At 35.1% G+C, this 18,724-nt stretch overlaps 1 protein-coding gene across 1 annotated transcript in view; it reads right to left on the minus strand.

Annotated features, from left to right (window-relative positions):
• The window catches only part of LRP1B (LDL receptor related protein 1B), a 1,883,216-nt gene that overhangs the window by 703,788 nt on the left and 1,160,704 nt on the right, over positions 1–18,724 (minus strand). The window contains 3 exon segments of the mRNA XM_035726875.1: positions 2,341–2,508; positions 3,651–3,731; positions 18,436–18,552. Coding sequence (XP_035582768.1) covers positions 2,341–2,508; positions 3,651–3,731; positions 18,436–18,552 — 366 coding nt within the window.

Below are 18,724 nucleotides of genomic sequence, written 5' to 3' on the forward strand. Positions count from 1 at the left end.
GTCATGATTATTTTACAACTTCCATATCAGAATACATAAAATAATGATGGATAAAAATATTTGAATGCCCTCTGAAACGCTCTTAATTGTCTTGTATCAAAGTCATCCTAGAATATCCCCAGTCTTTCTTCAATTCCTGCAACTTGTATTCACCAAATAAGAGTATTTGATTAGAGAATTTATAATCTGATAAATATAAATTAGTTCAGGAAGTTCTCATTCTTTGCTTGAAACATATCCAAGAATCATGTAGATTATCTGGATCATTTCCTTAGTATGTATAATACCATAATCATATAAGAAATGCATGGTATTCACATTGACAGTATATCCTTTACAGTAGCGTACTTGTGAAATTGAGGTGCTCTAAAGGTGAAGGTCATTAACATTAAATAACATTAACATTAACATAAATAGACACTGATTCTATAATAATCCAAACCTAAGAAATTATCTAGTGAGGCTGCCAGGGATGGGCCACTCACTTTAGATACTCATGAAGCTAAAGTAATCTCTCCAAAACTTCTTAATGTGCAATGATCATTTTAACTTAGAGACAAATTCACGTAGAAAAGAGGGATGGAATCTCACTTCTGAGATGAAAGTAAATTGACTTTGGGCAATTTATCTTTCACAGCATATCGGGGGCAGTGCCAGCAGACCACAGATGTATACCTCATGAGGAGCCTACAAAGACATCTGTGAGGTGGGGGGAAATGCAGTCTATATCCAAAGTGTAACTTAGTAATGACATGTCAACCATACCCCAGATGAATGTTTCCACCATATAAGAAAAAAAGGAAAATATAGTTTTGTACACCTTCTCTTTCTACATGCAAGTTTAATGGTAAGTAAAAAGCTCTAGTGCCTATGTATTAGTGAACCAACGAAAGTAAGAGAAAAGGACAAAAGAATGAGATAGAGATAAATAGGGGTGGGATAGAAAGAAAAAAAAAGAAAGAAAAAGGGAAAGAGGAGAGGGAGGGAGGGAGGAAGTGACAGAGAGCGGAAACAAAAGAAAGACGAAAGGAATCATGTCAGAGGAAAAAAAATATAGAAATTTTCCATTTATTTTATAAGTTGTTAAATATTTGCAGAAGACAAATAATATGCCCTTGGAAAACACTTTGAAAATGATTCCTTTCTTATTTATGACCATGCAATATATGCCCCCCCACCCCAGCATCCAATTCATTAAATAAATCACTTTATTGTCTGTTTGCATGCTAGATTTTAAATACTGAACAGGGACCACATTTCTTCATCCCTTTATCCATCCTTTGGTACAAGCACAGTGCCTGGCACATGAAAAGTTTTCAATAAATATTTGTGGAATAAATGAAAGAATGAATGACAAATTCTTCCAATTTTTTTTTTAAAGATTTTATTTATTTATTTGACAGAGAGAGAGAGCGAGAGCAGGAACACAAGCAGGGGAGCGGGAGAGGAGAAGCAGGCTTCCCGCGGAGCAGGGAGCCCGATGTGGGGCTCGATCCCAGGACCTGGGATCATGACCTGAGCCGAAGGTAGATGCTTAACCGACAGCCACCCAGGTGCCCCGAAAACTTCTACTTAAAAAAAATGTTACTGGGGGCGCATAAGTGGCTCAGTAGGTTAAGAGTCTGCCTTCAACTCCGGTCATGACCCTGGAGCCCCACCTCAGGCTTCCTGATCAGCAAGGAGTCTGCTTCTCCCTCTCCCCCCCACCCCTGCCTCCCCGTTCACGCTCGCTTGCTATCTCTCTCTCAAATAAATTTTGGCAGGCTGATGATTTTTTTCTGTGATAGTTCCAACATGATTTCTAATTTATTAACATGCCCTATGGCTGATCAAACTTTGCAAATGACAGAGTCATGTCTGCCCATGGATAATGCTGAGGCCCACAGTCAGTCTCCTTCTCTTAGCTTACATTCCAGAAATTAATCAGTGGGAACACATCATCACTTAATAGGGGGTATTTCAGGCCTTAAAGAAACAAATTTGGTGTTGAAGTAAAATAAAAATTATGCCTTTCTTGTTTTTTGTTGTTTGTTTTCCTTTGGGGTGGGCTTGGGGTTTAGCAATTTAGAAGTTGGAGGGGATTAAGGAGTGGTAAGTACAGCACCTATGAAAGTAGGAAGCAAACACCACAGAAGGTATCAAAGTATAAGGAGGTGTTAAGATGAGAAACCAGAGAAGTTAAAGAGAGAAAGTAAAGTGATCAGTCAATTATTTACACTGTTCCCAATACATATATTTTTATCTGCTGAGTAAATTATTTTATATAATATTCATTCTGAAATACTTAAATATTATATATCAGTTTAAACTGAGAGTTCATAGCTTCACAAAATTACTAACCTTCTCTGGTACAATTGGTTTGGGCTTCATCACTGAAGTCTCCACAGTCATTGTCACCATCACAGGCCCAGTGGCCTGGGATGCATCTGCCACTGGAACATCTGAACTGATTATCCAAGCAAGAGTGAACACAGCCAGCCTCATCACTGCCATCCCCGCAGTCGTCATCTGGAAAGAAGCAACAACATCAAGGGAGTGAAAACTGATCCAGGAAGAAAATATCCCTTATGAAATATCTACCATTTCTTTTTGCCACATAGAGTATTCTCTTGTTTTTGATAAAAGAATGATAAATTAATGATCAGCATATCCCACGAACAGTGGGGGGATATCTTCATTTCGATACTGTTCAGCTTCCGATTGAACATCAACTACTAAACGAAGAGGGAAAACAATCCTTGACTTTGGGTTTTAAAGCTTATGTTCTATGTTCCTCAGAAGTGACTAACCACTGACTGAACAAACCTATGCAGCCTGAAATAATTATAAAATGGGAGGACAATGGTGATTGCAAGAATTTCATGAAATGATACAGCTGGTGATATAATTATCGTGGAAAATTATTGCTTAGACCTATAATCCCTATGCCCCTGAGTTTATAACCATATCTTTAATTCAGACCCTTCTTCTCTATTCTCAACAGGAGGAGTCCCTATGCACCCTTCTCCTACTGACTCATAAATGTGTATTTATACTGGGAAATTGTCACTATCATTAGCAATGATTTATATTCTTTATTAACAACCGTTGCAGGAGGGAGGGGAGAGGAATGTGAAGTGAAAACAGATTAAATTGAAATCAGTGAGTGAGAATGTATGATTTACACATAATTCATTTACCTGTGTTTGGCATAATTTAGCATAATGATACAATTGAGTATAAGAAAGCAAACATTATTTGTACATAAAGAGCAAGGTGGCAGAGTTGAGACCATTTGGATAATTCCGTAATAATTTATAAACTCCTCCATCCTGAGGTGACAGAGCACTTTACCTCGATGCTTCGGAGAGCCTGAATCATCCAGGTCACTTCCTCAATTGTCCCCTTTACTTCGCGTCTGCAGACTTAGACTCTGTCCAGCATAGTATCTGAACACCAATCTCTTTATAGCCCCAAAGGACAGATAAGGAGTTCCATTATCCTTAATGCTAATCCCCACTGATGTGCCAGGTGCCCTGTCACCACTTGTCTTAGCCATTCCGCTTGGCTCTGCAAACTCCTCATACAAACTACGTCTGAAGGAGGAAGCAGCACCGACAGCTGGGCCCCCAAATCAAATCAGTGTAATACTGGGAACATTTGGTACTTGCCAGAGTCGCAGTGCCATTTGCTGCTAATGCATCTTCCACTTTTGCATATAAATTGAGTTAGTGGCTCACAAGTTGGAAATTCTATGAAAGATATAAAAACATTCAATAAGGAAGATGTTATTGACTGTGCTTGATTTAATTTGTATCTCATTTGCTAATGTGACCAGAACTCCACCCCTGTCCTCCACAAAAGGCAGAGGAAACAGCAGATAAACAAATACAGTGACATAAACTTCTTAAGGGCATAGGATACCCATACTTTTAGAATTTTTTAAATGCGTACTTTACAGTGACTGAAAGCCCACAGGAATCATTTGATGAAGGACTGTTTGTATTTCCTGCACTCCACCACTGATAAGAAGGTTTGGAATATTGGCCCTTGGGCCTCGGGCTTGTCTAACAGTTATGCTTCCCAGGGGTTCCATCTAGGCCTATTCTGCACTGTTCCTTTCTAAGAGTTAGGACTTTACCAAATATTCAAAATCATGTTACTGAGCATTTTGTTAGTATTTTCACCAGTGAAGCACATTGGTGATGGTGTCTTTAGGAAATAAGGATTTTGAATGATATTGTTATAACTTTTATAGAATGACTTATATTTTTCCCTTAAAAACTATGACATTTTTAAAGTTGAAGTCTATATTAACCTATAGTTTTTGGCAAGTCACGACTAGCTAGAATAGTAAAATGTGAGCAAATTAATTTTTTCATGAGAGTCACAAACACATAGGTTGTGTATTATCCTCAAAATAATATTTCAAATTAAATTGAATTTTTACTCAATTTCATTTCAATTCAATTCAATTTCAATTCATTCTTAAAATGGTAATAAAACAGTAAGTCAACTTTGGAGTTTGTGAGAACTCTCTCTAGTGTGTAGTTGAGCTGGGAAAAGAGAATCAGCCAGACTGAACAGCAACAGAATCCAGTGAACAGACTACAAGTGAAAGCCATCTCTAGTACCAGTAACTTGTCCAAATGACAACATAAATTGATATTATTTCATTAATAATATGTAAGAAAAGTGGTAGACTCAGATCTGGTTGATATGGTGTAGACTCAGATCTGGTTGATATGGTATTGATTACTTGCTTTCTACTTCTTAAAAAACAATTTCTTTGTGTGAGTTTACATTTGAGTATATCCCCCTGAGGTATTGGAATTTGAATGGATATTATTCTAAAACTGAATAAATCTTAATTAAATTTTGTGATTACCAAAGACATGCCTTGAGATATACATTTTAGAATAAATTTAACTTTTCAAAACCAAAAAAATGTGGTCAGAGCCTAAATCTGCTTCAAAGAAGAGGAGGCAATCACTTACTGATATGAAGAGATAAAAGACTATATCAAAATTTATCCATGCAGCAACTCAACAAATTTTCTGACATATAAGGGGAAGCCCTCAAAAGAAATGTGAAAACGCCCAAGGCATAATTTAATCAATACTTCTAAGAGACTTTTCTTTTGTTGCCTGACAATATAATTAAAACTTAGGTGTTTGTGTTTCAAGAATCAACAGGGATGTTGTCCAAAATATGTTTTCTTCTTTAGATAAACATTTAATGTTCCGAAGATGTACAGTAAACATGAATAATGACTTTAAACAAAGTATCAGCATAAGTAATGGTTAAAATGAGTAAAAAACAAAATGCAGATTCTAAGATATGATGAGATCTAACTTTTAAAAATAACATAGCATCTTTTTGAATTTAGAATAGGTTAATTCACATTTTTAATCTCTCTTCTATAAACTTAGGAACATATTAACCAACATCATACATTTAACTAGGAAAAAATTAAATCACCCCAAGCATTTGGAGACCTCTGAAATTTGGCACTACTTCATTGGGAAATTTTTCAAGTGACCTGTAAGAGTCTATGTCTTAGATTCTAAGTCTAAAATCTGTCCCCCCCGCCAAAAAAATCTGGAAGTTAGCCCCCAAAAGGTAAAAGCTTTTAAAGTAAATAAAATAATCTAAAACCCAGTGTACATTCAATCTCTAGGAAAATGAATGATATATCTGCCCACAGTGAATTTAACATACATACTTGCATACAATGGCTATTTGTTCTTAAATAGTTGTATCTCATTTCTGACTTATTTTTTTACTTAATACTTAGTCACATTATTTCTCTTGGCAACCTCCTTGTCTGACTTAGTTTATAGGACCAAAGGTAAATTATATAGAATTTAAGAAAATGGTAACTAGAAGAAAGCATAGGACAAATCACTAAAAAGAACAAAGGCATTAATTGAAGGGACAGGAATAAGGGAGTGAAGTTACTAATGTTTCATTTCTGTTTCTTGACAAAGCACTATGACATTGAGTAAATCACACAGCCTCTCTGGTGACAGACATGTGGTTTGTAACATGATCTCTCAGGTCCTTAAATTCCTAACAGTCAAGAAGTCAGAAGAAATGTCATCTGGAAAAGCACAACACCCTGAAGGCATTTAATGTAACAAAAATGGGCTTATCTACGGAATAACTTCTGGAATTATCATAGCAATCCAGTAAAAGATAGTAACTGAACTTCAGGAAAAAAAAATAGAAGAATAAATTTAATATGTTAAAATTATCTTTGGATTTTCTCTGCTTAATAATGCAGTCAAATGTGCAACACACTTTAGAAGGAGTTCCATTAAAAATTAAAGTATAATATAAGGCACTTCACTTTTCACTAACATTGGAAAATACTGTATCCATAATTTCTTAGTATCTTATCACGGGTATCTGATAGTAAGAGGTCTAGTGACAATATACTCTTTCTCCTAAAAAATAAAATGAAATCCTCTTAAAATAAATTTAACATTTTCTCTGTTCTTCCATATTAGCATTAATTTTAAAAAAGTTGAAAATAGTATCTGGTAGTTCAGTCTGTTTCTAGGTATTTGTTCTTTTTAAGATACCATTATGAATTCTTATATTTGAAAAAGACTTAAATATTAAACACAATCTTTTCTTTCTCGACGTTGACTTTGGATCTCCCATGAGACAGACTGAAGGACACTTGGAAAGATTACCTGATTCATTCTGAAGAGAAAAAGTTATGAATGAAAGTGGCTTACATTTTATATTAAAATTCACTAAAGAGAAGAAAACTATATTTTATTTCTGTGGTGACTTCAGCCTCGTAGAATATTTAATGTGGAGTAATGGACTGTTAAAAAATCTTCTATTGTTGCAGGTGGTATGCTCAATTTATCTATTATATCTTTCATTTAAAATTTATTGCCAGGTTATATGTATGCTGTTATGTAAATGGCAACAATTTTCTCTCCTCTCAAGAGTAATCATCGTTGGTATTCTACTTATATTTATCCAGTACACAAAGCCTTAAAGGTAGTTTTCAGATCTAATTTGTTTCTTTCCTGTCTCTAGGAATTTTCCTACCTCTTTTTCCCTCTTGGGCTCAAAGTGAATATTTCTAAGTAACTTATTATTGAAGTTTCAAAATAAAGTTATCATAGGTCTGTTTGAAAGCATGTAGTCCACATCCTGGATGTATATAAAGTTGACCATCGTGACTAAGTATGGGGAAAATGTATAGCTGATTCAAGTCAAAATAAATGACAAAGTAAGAATATTACAGGAATCCAGGGTTAGGAAATTGTTATCTAAATTTGAAGGAGATGATAATACTCACATTACATATTATTATTTATTGAGTATGAGATACTAGGCTAGTTATGTGCATACATTACCTATACTCTTCACAACAGTTAGCAATTGTTATTGCTAACCCTGATTTGTAAAAGAAATCAGCATAACTTGCTTGAGCATACACTGCATAACCAGCCAGTGTCAGAGTAAAATCTGAGTAATAGTGTGACTGGTTCCAAAATATATTATTTCATCCCTATGCCATGCCAATCATACCAATACCCTTTAAAAAAATTATAGCACAGAAATATTTTTATAAGGATGGAAAATTTAATTCTTCTCTCTGTGTTTTATGCAGCCCATTTAAATTTTAATTCTGTTTATTACCTACTCTAAGGATATTAATTATGGATATTAAGGATATTTAATTATCCATAATTAAATATGGATATAGGAAAATAGTGCTTTTTAAAATTATATAGATTATAGGATTATATCTTTTGAGGAAATATATAACATTTTTAGATAATGATACCAGCTGTGGCTCTTGAGAATTGGTACATGCACAGGACAGACTTCAAAAGATCCAATTAAGTAAAGATACTTTGGAGAAAACCGTAAGAAAACAGTGTACCACAAATCATCTTCATTTTGTTGCTCTTCCATTGTTGTTACATAAAAACCTCATTTTAGACATCACATAGGTCATATATAAAGAATATAGTTTGTAGGCAGGCAAATCTGAGTTGAAATCCTGATTTTAACACTAATTATAATGTGACCTTGGATACTTACTTAACATCTCTGACCTCAAGTTTCTACTCTGTGAAACAGAGTAGAAAACTACTTCAAAAGTTTTATTCATTCAAAATATTGAAAGCTTTATACCAGATAGAGTTCGAGGCCTTAGTGACACATCACCTAGAATGAATGAATATGAATGAATAAAATAGTGCTAAGCACTGGAGATACAAAGTTCAGCATTTTCATTTCTCACAGTGCCTACAATCTAGTAGGAAAAATACCTGTAGTATATTTAAACAAGTGACTTCAATAAATTTCTGTTAAATGCTATGATAGAAGCAACATAAGGTGTTATTGCAACCCACAACAGAAGTCAAAACTACTCTTAGCTATTCACCCCAGAGGAAGTTATCTACAAGCTGATATGAATGACACGTTTGGTTAAATCAGGAGGGGAGCAGGAGGGGAAGGAGTACTTTTAGCATATTCTAGAAAGATGGCATTCCTGAAGGCCCAGAAGTCACAGTATATAAAATGTTTGAAAAACTAAAAAAAATTCGGAATGGCTGCAGAAGGGTATAAGAAGTAGTGAAATTTTAGGAGCTACAAATAGGCTGGAGCAATAGATTTGGAAGTGATTGCTACTGATATAACAGAGTCTTGGAAGTCAAAAGGAACATCCAGGAAGTATACGCAGAATGAGACTAATGGGAGACCTAGAAAAACATATTGAATAGTTCTGGCAATAAGGAAAACAAAGAGAAATGTTAGATAAAGTAATAACCAACGATTTTAATACATGGTTGCATGTATAAGAAAATAATAAAATTTTCAGAGTCCAGAAATTAAAAGGGTACTGAAAACTAGAACAGTTAGTGGGTTATCACAGCAGTGTGTGTGTGTGTGTGTGTGTGTAAAATCAATGCTGCTGAAATGTCTGAAGAATTCATGTTTACTCTTGACAGAAATTTAGAGGGCTGAATTTCTTTTGGAGGTGCAGAGCTCCAGATACAAGGGAAAAGCAAGAGAATCTGAGGATTGGAAGGATGTTATAGAGAGGTTGCATAAGAAGTAAATCAGGAGGCAAGGACTAAATAACTGGCATTGTGAGAGTGTTTCACAAACCTGGATGTATATTAGAAGTATCTGTACAGCTTTTGAAACTACTTATACCTGAGCCTTTATTATAATTCAACTGGTAGTGTAGTTTCTCCGGAGTTGTGGGTTAAATCATATATATCAAAAAGATATGTCCAGACTGTGGACTCTGAGAAACAAACTGAGGGTTCTAGAGGGACGCGGGGGGGGGATGCGTTAGCCTGGTGATGGGTATTAAAGAGGGCACGTACCGAATGGAGCACTGGGTGTTATACACAAACAATGATCATGGAACATTACATCAAAAACTAATGATGTAATGTATGGTGACTAACATAACATAATAAAATTAATAAAATTAAATTTTTAAAAAAAGATATGCCAAATCCTTGGGGTGCCTGAGTGGCTCAGTCGGTTAAGCCAGCTGCCTTTAGTTCAGGTTATGATCCCAGGGTCCTGGGATCAAGCCCTGCGTTGGGGTTACCTGCTCAGTGGGGAGTCTGCTTCTTCCTTCCCGCCCCCACCTTCCGCCCCAGCTCTTGTTCTTTCTCTCTCTCTCAAATAAATAAATAAAATCTTAAAAAAGAAGATATATGCAATCCTAACCCCTGGTACCTGTGAATGCGACCTTATTTAGAAACAGGGTCTTGGCCTATGTAATTAAGGATCTCAAGATGGGAATTTCCACAGGGAAAGGCCATGTGAAGATGGAGACAAGAGACTGGAGTGATACTGCCACAGCCAAGGAAAAGCAGGAGCCCCAAGAAGCTGGAAGAGGCAGAGGATTCTCTTGGGGGAGGCACTGCTGATTTTAGACTTCTGGCCTCCAAAGCTGTGAGAGAAGGGATTTCTGTTGTTTTAAGCTATCATGTTTGTGGTGATTTGTTGTAGCAGCCTTAACAAATTCTAATTTGTAGGGAATGTCGACATCACATAGTTTAAATTTTCTGGACTTGCCTTAGGATAAGAATCACATGAAGTACTTTTCCTAAAATACATATTCCTGGACTCTATTCAAGACCTACTGAATGGGAACTTTTGGAGGAAGGCGGTAGTGGCCTGGGGATCTTTATTAGTACCAAACTTCCTGGGTGACTCATATCCTCAAGCAAAAAGCTGTGGAAATGCTGAGTTAGGTCAAGGAACTAAAACCTGTTTTTAATAATTTCTGCCTGTGGCTTTCAATATACCCCAGCAGGGTTTGCCTAACCTCCCACTTTGTTGCATACAGAGCCTTATTAATCTAGTACGTATAAAAGAGAGCACTGTAACCGAAGACGATGGGAAAGCACATCACATACCTCTAAGAATAACCAAAAGACAATTTAACAGAAGCTTGCATAACACTTCTAAACAAAAATAATAAAAATGTTTAATATAAATGTATAGAACATGAAAAAACAGAACAAGACCATCTGGGATATAAAGCATAAATCTGTATGACACAAACAGGAAAAAGAACTTAATTTCTTTGTTTCCAACATTTTTTTAAAATTTATTTGAGAGAGAGAGAGAGAGAATGAGAGGGAGAGCACAAGCACACACTCAGGGCAGAGGGAGAGGGAGAAAGAGAATCTTAAGCAGACTCCATGCTGAGCATGGAGCCTGAGGTGGGGCTCCATCCCAAGACACTGAGATCATTACCTGAGCCAAAATCAAGAATTGGACGCTTAACCGACTGCACCACCCAGGGACCCCTGTTTCCAACATTCTAATAGAAGTAATTACTGTCAGATTGTGAAGTGAAAACAAATAGGTTTAATAGGAAGTTAAAGTTCTAAATCAAAGAAAAGGAAAAAAAATAATAGCTAAAAGTGAGTTTATCTTCACGTTGAAACAAGTTATCAAACAAGTAACGAAACAAATAATTTTGGTCTTAGAATATTGACAGTGATTTTGAAATAAATGGAAGAATGGAAAGACGAATGAAAACCGGAAAAGGGTAAAAAACATTGTCCCAATTTCAAAAATGAGTGAAAATTTTCAAACAATAGAGAAGTGAAGTTTACATATACCTCTGGCAATAATTCCAGGATAAACTTGCTAAAACATTATTTTGTCAGCATTTTTAAAGAGATTATTTGCTCAAGAATAAAATAAAAACAAGGCATGCCAAACTAACTTCATTTATTTGCCGATACAATTTTTAGGTAAGTATGTATCATGAAAATGCCATAAATAGAGTGTTCTTGTAGTTTTAGCAATGTTTGAGAAATCTCAAGATAAATGAAAGTATCATAAGTGCAAGACGGTAGTAAATTGAAGTGAATGAGTAATTTGTTCAAAACTGTATCCATACAGTTTTAATTGTTAAATCAGTTTCCCCTGAAGAATGTTTTTAATTACTCCCCAAAAGGTTCATGCCTTTGTTACTATTATTTGGTTACAGCCTTAAAAATTATTTTATCAAATTTTTGAATTACATAAAACTGGGAGACATCATTAATATTACGGATTCAAAATCATAAAACCGCATCAGGGTTAGGAGTTACAGGAGGACAAAAATATAAGAGTGACAGTTTGGAGTGGAAAAGACCAGACCCATATACATATTCAGAAGTAGGTGGATAAGGAAGACTGAGAAGACTATCAAAATAAAAGGTAAAAGAACTTTGAAAAGTAAACATTAGAAGCACCCAAAAGGAATGATCTGGTCTATAAGAAAAGCTAGAAAAGCTTAGCTGTATTAATTGACTGGACACTTGACATGGGAGTTACATGATAAGGCTGCCATCTATGATTGTGTTAACAGAAGCCCAGAATCTAAATTAGTGAAGGTAATAAGTACATTTCAATCTGTTATAAAAATACCACATATGGGATACTAAGTCCTGTTTAATTCTAGACCATGAATTTTTTTTTAATTCTGGCAAAAAAAAAAACAACGTAAAATTTATCATTTTTACTATCTTTAAGTATATAATTCAGTAGTGTTAACTGTATTCACATTGCTGTGCAACAGATCTCTAGAACTTCTTCATCTTGTAGAACTGAAACTCTATACCCATTGGACATCAACTCCCCATTTTAGACCATTAATTTTACTAAGGTCATTAAAAATACAACTATATTCATAGTAGGGCAATTGGTAGGGAAAGAGCCTACAAATGGTCATGTAAGGATATATGAAAGAAGTGGTATGTTTCAGTTGTAAAGGAGAAGGGTTAGGTAGGCATTATGGTGCCTTTAGTTATCTAAAGAGTGATCCTGTGACAAGGTTATAGATTTTGATGGCGTAGCTTCAGAAGACAGCACAAGAATCACTGAGTAGAATCTTTAGCAATATTGCTCCACATAGGAGGAATATTCTGACAATTACTGCCCACCAGTAGAATTAACTACACTGTGGAATAGCCAGTTCTTTGTTCCTGAAAATATTCAAACAAGGACTGGGTAAGCATCATTGAGACCAGTTTTAGAATTCTTATATTGGATGGATGATGGAATTAGATAGCATGTACAGGCAACTACCAATACCTGTGATTCTCTGAAACAGATAATGAGGAGTGAATGGGTCTGAGTTCCAATGCTTGCCATACCTACTAACTCTTTCTGCAACTTTGGACACACAACTTTCAGTGCTTTAGTTACCTTATTTATAATGTGAGGGGCTAAAATGAATGGTTTTCTTATTCTTTCTAAATTTCCATACATTGAATAAACATGCATTATGTACATTTTGCAGAATCTGTCTGCATTGGGCAGCATGTGCCTTCCTGCCTTAACAGGAAATAGGAAGGGAGAAAAGGAGAGGGAGAAGGAGGGAGAAAATGATTGACTGAGTTAAGTAAATAAATACAAGTAATAGTGGGATTTTTCCTTTTGCTATGGCAGCCATTTAGATCCAATGCTAAGAACAAGGAAATGCTAAGTACTCTCACATTTTATAGACAGAATCCAGTAGTTGGAGCTGTTCTTTATAAAAGAAAAGTAATCTACAAGTCAATTTTGTTCAAAGACCAGTGGATTCAAAGGAAGGAGAGACTCCATGAGAATCATTCATGAAATTTTATGAGTACATGAGAAAAGGGAACTGATTGAATGTTGCTCAGGAAGTAGACTGACCATTTTACCCTGAATCTAGAGAAGAAAGAACTGGAGAGTGGTGGCATCTAAAAGATGGGTTATTAGGAGACTAACCTGATCACATTTAAGAGAGTGGGTGAAGAGGGACAAAAAGTGGACCCGCACAAGAGAGCAAAACTTTTTTTTTTTTTTTTTTTGGTCATATCAGCAATGCAACCAAGAGAGTGCCCACGTAACAAAGGGGGATGGGAATGATGGGGGGATGGGGATAAAAGAAATCTAGTTGTGGGGAAGAAGAAGAGGAAACAGAAGAAAGAGGGAGTTGAGGGAACTATGAAGAGTAGCCTCTCTGAAGATCTCACATAGAGTCTCTCAAGAGAGCGGCATTGCTTATGCGTCAGAGGGCAGTGACCTTCAGAGAAGCAGAGGAAGCTTACCACCAGGCCTACTTAAAAAGATGTTACCTATTTCTCCAACTGTCCCATGTGACCGAAGAGCGAAGGCTAGCAGAGGGAACAGATGTAGGGAGGTAAAAACAGAACACGGTCACCTCTCATCTAAGTTCTTAGAACCTAAGGTCTAGCCAGCAGTGGGGACAAAAAAGCTTTGACTAAGATATAATACTGGAATTGCAAAACAGGTTGGATCAAGTTACAGAAACTAAAAGTTGGTAGAATCATTGTGTCTGCCAAGATGTTACCAAGGAATGACAGAGCAACTGAAAGCAGTGCTTGGCAATATTCACATTTTGCCAGTAATTAATAATTACTGGGTTAATGTGGGTTAATAATCCTCTGGATTATTAATCCTCACTTAAGTTGTTACACATGTAAGCATTTTTCTTACAAAATTAATTATAATAACAATATAAGTATATAATATAAATTTCATCAGAAATTTTGTTTTTCTAATAACCTAATTGAAAATATCTTTGATACACAACATACATGGATTTAACTGGGAAATGATTTTTTTTGACAGTTCTCTCTTTTGTTTGTGTCTGATATTTGCCAATTCTCATTCTGATTCTTTCCTCCTTAATTATGTGGAATAAAATTACAAGAACGTTTACAAGTAAAATTACAAGTACATGAGACAAAATTTTACTATCTTCATAGATTTAAAAAGTCAACATCCATAAAATGGAATCATATTAACTTTGCAAGTTTCAGTAGATTTTTATTTATACCCCATTGAACTGACTTTCAATCTGCTAATACATTTCAGCTATTTTCCCAAGTTAAACCCTTTGAACAAATCAGAAGTTACCAACTCACATTAAGTTTATTTAAAAAATAATAATAAATATAAGCTATGTTGAGATAACTGGAAGATAGAACAGTCTCAAAATAGTTAAACTACAGTTTAAAATAAACAAATAAATTTTGTTTTTGACAATAAATTCTCCAAGGGGCAAAGTGAAAGTTTGCCTGAAATATTCTTACATTTACTCACGAAATGCACTTATGTTTAATGTAATTTGGAGATGGGAAGAAAATTTGTCTGGATAATTCCTTCTATCTTAACTCATTTTGCATATATAAACAAAATTATGTCATTAAGTATATATGTAAGATAAAAATCAAACCTGAAGGTGTTCCCCAAAGTATGGTCCCTTGACCGGTAGCATTACAATCAATATCAATTGCTAGAAATAGAAATTATGAATCACCTAAGACCTACTGGATCATAGTCTTTGGAAATCAGGCCCAGAATTCTGGTTTTTGTTTTTGTTTTCACTTTTGCTTTTTTAATAAGCCCTCCAGGAGATTCTAATGCGTGTTCAAGTTTGAGAAACTTGGCCTTAAGTGTTCTCAGACTTGAGTGCACATTTATACCACTTGGACGGCATTAAAATTACTGATTCTTGAGTCTGACCCCTAGGGACCCTTATTTAATTAGTCTGGGGTGAGGCATGGCAGATGATTCTGAAGCTTCTCAGGTGATTTTTTTACTGACAGTTAAAGTTGAGAACCAAAGCTAACACCCTTGAATTGAGTGACCACTTAGTTCCTTGACACACAGTCCATTTCCAACACAGTCTTCACAATTTTAACATATCTGCTCTTATTTGCAAAATCAATTTACAGAGTCTCCTGTCTACACATGCCAGTCCTGAAACACAATAAATAGTTGCAATAATAATGAAAAAAAAAAGATGAAGGGAGAATCCTCAAAGATCTTCCTAATTATGTGTTTGCCCATATATAATCTCAACCTAAAATATGCAATTAACTTGTTATAAAAGCAAAGGCAAATAAAATGAATTAGGTTTATAAATAGGTGCTAGTGAATTCCACTAAAATTTGACCCTCGGTTTCAGTACCTTCTGCTCCTAACTACAACCAGAAGCATTTCTAACCATAGGTTTCTCATGTTTTAAAATCAAAATTTGGGTATTATTTTCAGTATAAAATAGTAGTTATTAAACAAAACAGAAACTGTTTGTGGAGCTAAAGTATAAGAAAAAAGAAATGACTGCAGTGTTCTAGTAGGAGTAAACCTATGGGAACTTGACCGACTCCAATGGGAAAAGTGAAATATGATCACTCCAAATGTTATAATGATGCTTAATAGAACTGGGAATTAGTTGAACCTATATTCATTTCTAGATTACTGCCAAGGAGAGTGACTTTTTTTAATGCAGTAAATTAAACAATTTATAATATTTTTATCATTTTGTATTCAGTGCAGAAATAATTTCTGATGTGAGAATAATATATGTCATCCTCTCCTGCAACTTTAAAAGTGAGATTATGCCTAACAGAGCTTCACTATCAGCTTCCCTACTGACATAAATTTTGATTTATGATGACAATCTGAAAGATAAATTCATGTTACTACAGAGAGGAACAAGTTTGGAGAGAATCATGTTTGTCACCTTATAAAGGGGAAATGGTGCTGAGACTAACCCATGTGGCTTACTGACACTTTATAAAATTTGGCTATATTTCAGAAGCAAACTGACAACTACATTTCACAGTGTGTTCATATCCTGTGGTATACTGGAGGCATCTTGTACCAGCTTGCAACAACCGATTTTTAAATTTTCAAGGATTCTAGGAATCAATTGTTAAGCACACATCCATTATTTAAAATAAATGAACTATATAAATTTGTAATTAAATAATGTTGAAAGCAAGGGCAATAAATGATCAATGTTCATAATTTCCTGATTATTTTGCTTTTGGAGTTAGTTATGTTTATTGCATCTGTATTGTGGAAATACTATATGTTGGTGTGCACATATTTTCCTAAATCAGCATTCAGAAAGTCATGTTAGCAACTTGATATTGGCCACGGCGGGAGTATTTACACCACAAAAAAATGGGCAAACACTAGATCATATATATGTATGTTCATTTAAATAAGATAGTCAATGGATATGGATAGGCATAATTACTTGATCTACTACTCCCTTTTTGTACCCAATCCATGGCTCCCAGATAAAGTTGACCTGAAATGTCTGAGTTTTAGTTTCAGGTATACCTGGATTCATAGCCTGGTCCTGCTATTTATTAGCCTTATGATCTCAAACAAGTTGTCAAATGTCTCTAAGTTTTGATTCCCTTATCTGTAAAATCTGAACAATAGTATGTTTCTCATAGATTTGCTGTACGTATTCAAGAAGAAAATATGTGTCTGAGCTCCCTCCGACCCTTCTTTCCTTCACCTTGTGAAAAGTCCTAAATATAAGCCAGATCAAAGACCTAACCGAAGTTCTCTAACGAGCTCATTATTTATTTTCCTACTCTTTAATGTTTTCATGGCCTTTCCTTCTAAATCAGACTGTTTCCAGGATTTCTCTGTCTTTAATGTTTTCAGGTTGTTCATTATCCTTTTGCTATATTCTGGAAGGAGATGCGGGGGACAGGAAAACAATTAAGCTTTCCTAAATAATAGAGCTGGCTAGATGTAGACCCAGCCACAGGAATAGTTTGGACCTTGGAAAGCAGAAGGATACATTGTTCCAATCCCTTAACTGGACAGGCTTTGGAAACTCTACATGTGAGATGTATTATTGACTGTTACTGTGTCTGTCTATTGCTTTCTTCTTTAACACTGCTATTGTTTTCTTTACAATGTCAATTAGTACTACTTACTTATCAATACTTTATTCAAAGGTCACAAATTCAAAAGTCTACAGGGACTTAAGTCTAGTTTAAGAAATTTTTTAAAAATAAATTTTAGCTAAATGCATCCCCTAACTAGAGCCTTTTAAACTGAGGGTTTTTTTTTTTTTTTAAGGTCTCATTTTCCCACTGTTAGAAGTGCTATAACATGGAGTTAAATTATTAAAAATATATACTCAATGCATTATATTTTTAATAAATGTGCTAAGCATATATAATGTATGTATGTTTTTCCCATTAATAATTTTAAAAATTCATAGCCATGCCTAAAAGAAAGCACAGGTTCTTAGAAAACCGGATTCATTCCCTTACTGTGTTTCACTACACATTATTCTGACAAATGATAATAAAATCTACTGATACATGGGTACAAATGAGAGTAATTAAATTTGCAACTTTATGTAACAATAAATACCATTTCCCAAAGTAGGAGGATAGGTGGAAAGTGACCAGGAATTTTGCCATTAACAAAACTATCTTAAACTAATAACAATTATCTGACTCAATGGAAATGAAACAAATGGTTTACCAACTATGTAATCTTAGTCTGTATTTATTGTTCCAAGAAGATAACATATGCATGCTAAGAAGAAACACGTACTTCCAATTACTCCAAATGTCACTCAATGAGCTACTCGAAAAAATTAATCATTACCAACATAAGATTAATAACAAACATTTGAGAATGCCCTGTTAGTCTTGTAATAACCACTTCCTAATAAAGTCTGTAATGTTTAGATCCATTTATTTTACCCGAGGATATGGTTATTGACTCATGAAACTCATATTCAAAGTTATCATTAAGGTACACACTCAGGCCTAAAAGGCAGTGATAAAATGTAACAGATCCTCTGCCTTGTTAACTAGTGTTTATAAAGAAATAAGTAACCTCTTACGAGACATTATAGTGAGGGCACCTGGGTGGCTCAGTCGGTTAAGTGTCTACCTTCAGCTCAGGTCATGATCCCAGGGATCGAGTCCCGCATTGGGATCCCTGCTCAGTGGGGAGCCTGCTTTTCCCTCTGCCTGCCACTCCCTCTGCTTGTGCTCTCTCTCTCTCTCTCTCTCTCTCTCTGGCAAATAAATAAATAAATAAAATCTTTCAAAAAAAAAGAGAGAGACATTATAGTGATTTGACATTGTCTCCACTAACCGCGGTTCACTCACAACTTACCACAAGATGCCATTTCGTCTGTCTGGTCACCACAGTCATCTTCCCTGTCACATAGCCATGCTCTGGGAATGCAGCGCCCGTTTCCACAAGAAAACTGGTCCACCTGGCATGTTCTGGCTAAGATAACCAATTAATGTACAAATAATACATTTAGAGACCTTTTGAACAACGTTCAGGTAAAATAAATCATGCAATAACTCTTTTGCACATAGGATATTCTATTGTTTTATTAGATAAAATATTTTAAAGTAAATTTTTATTATTTTTTTGATACTGCCATCTTGCTTGT

Source organism: Zalophus californianus, chromosome 3 (genome assembly GCF_009762305.2).
Source record: "Zalophus californianus isolate mZalCal1 chromosome 3, mZalCal1.pri.v2, whole genome shotgun sequence".
Classification (NCBI taxonomy): domain Eukaryota; kingdom Metazoa; phylum Chordata; class Mammalia; order Carnivora; family Otariidae; genus Zalophus; species Zalophus californianus.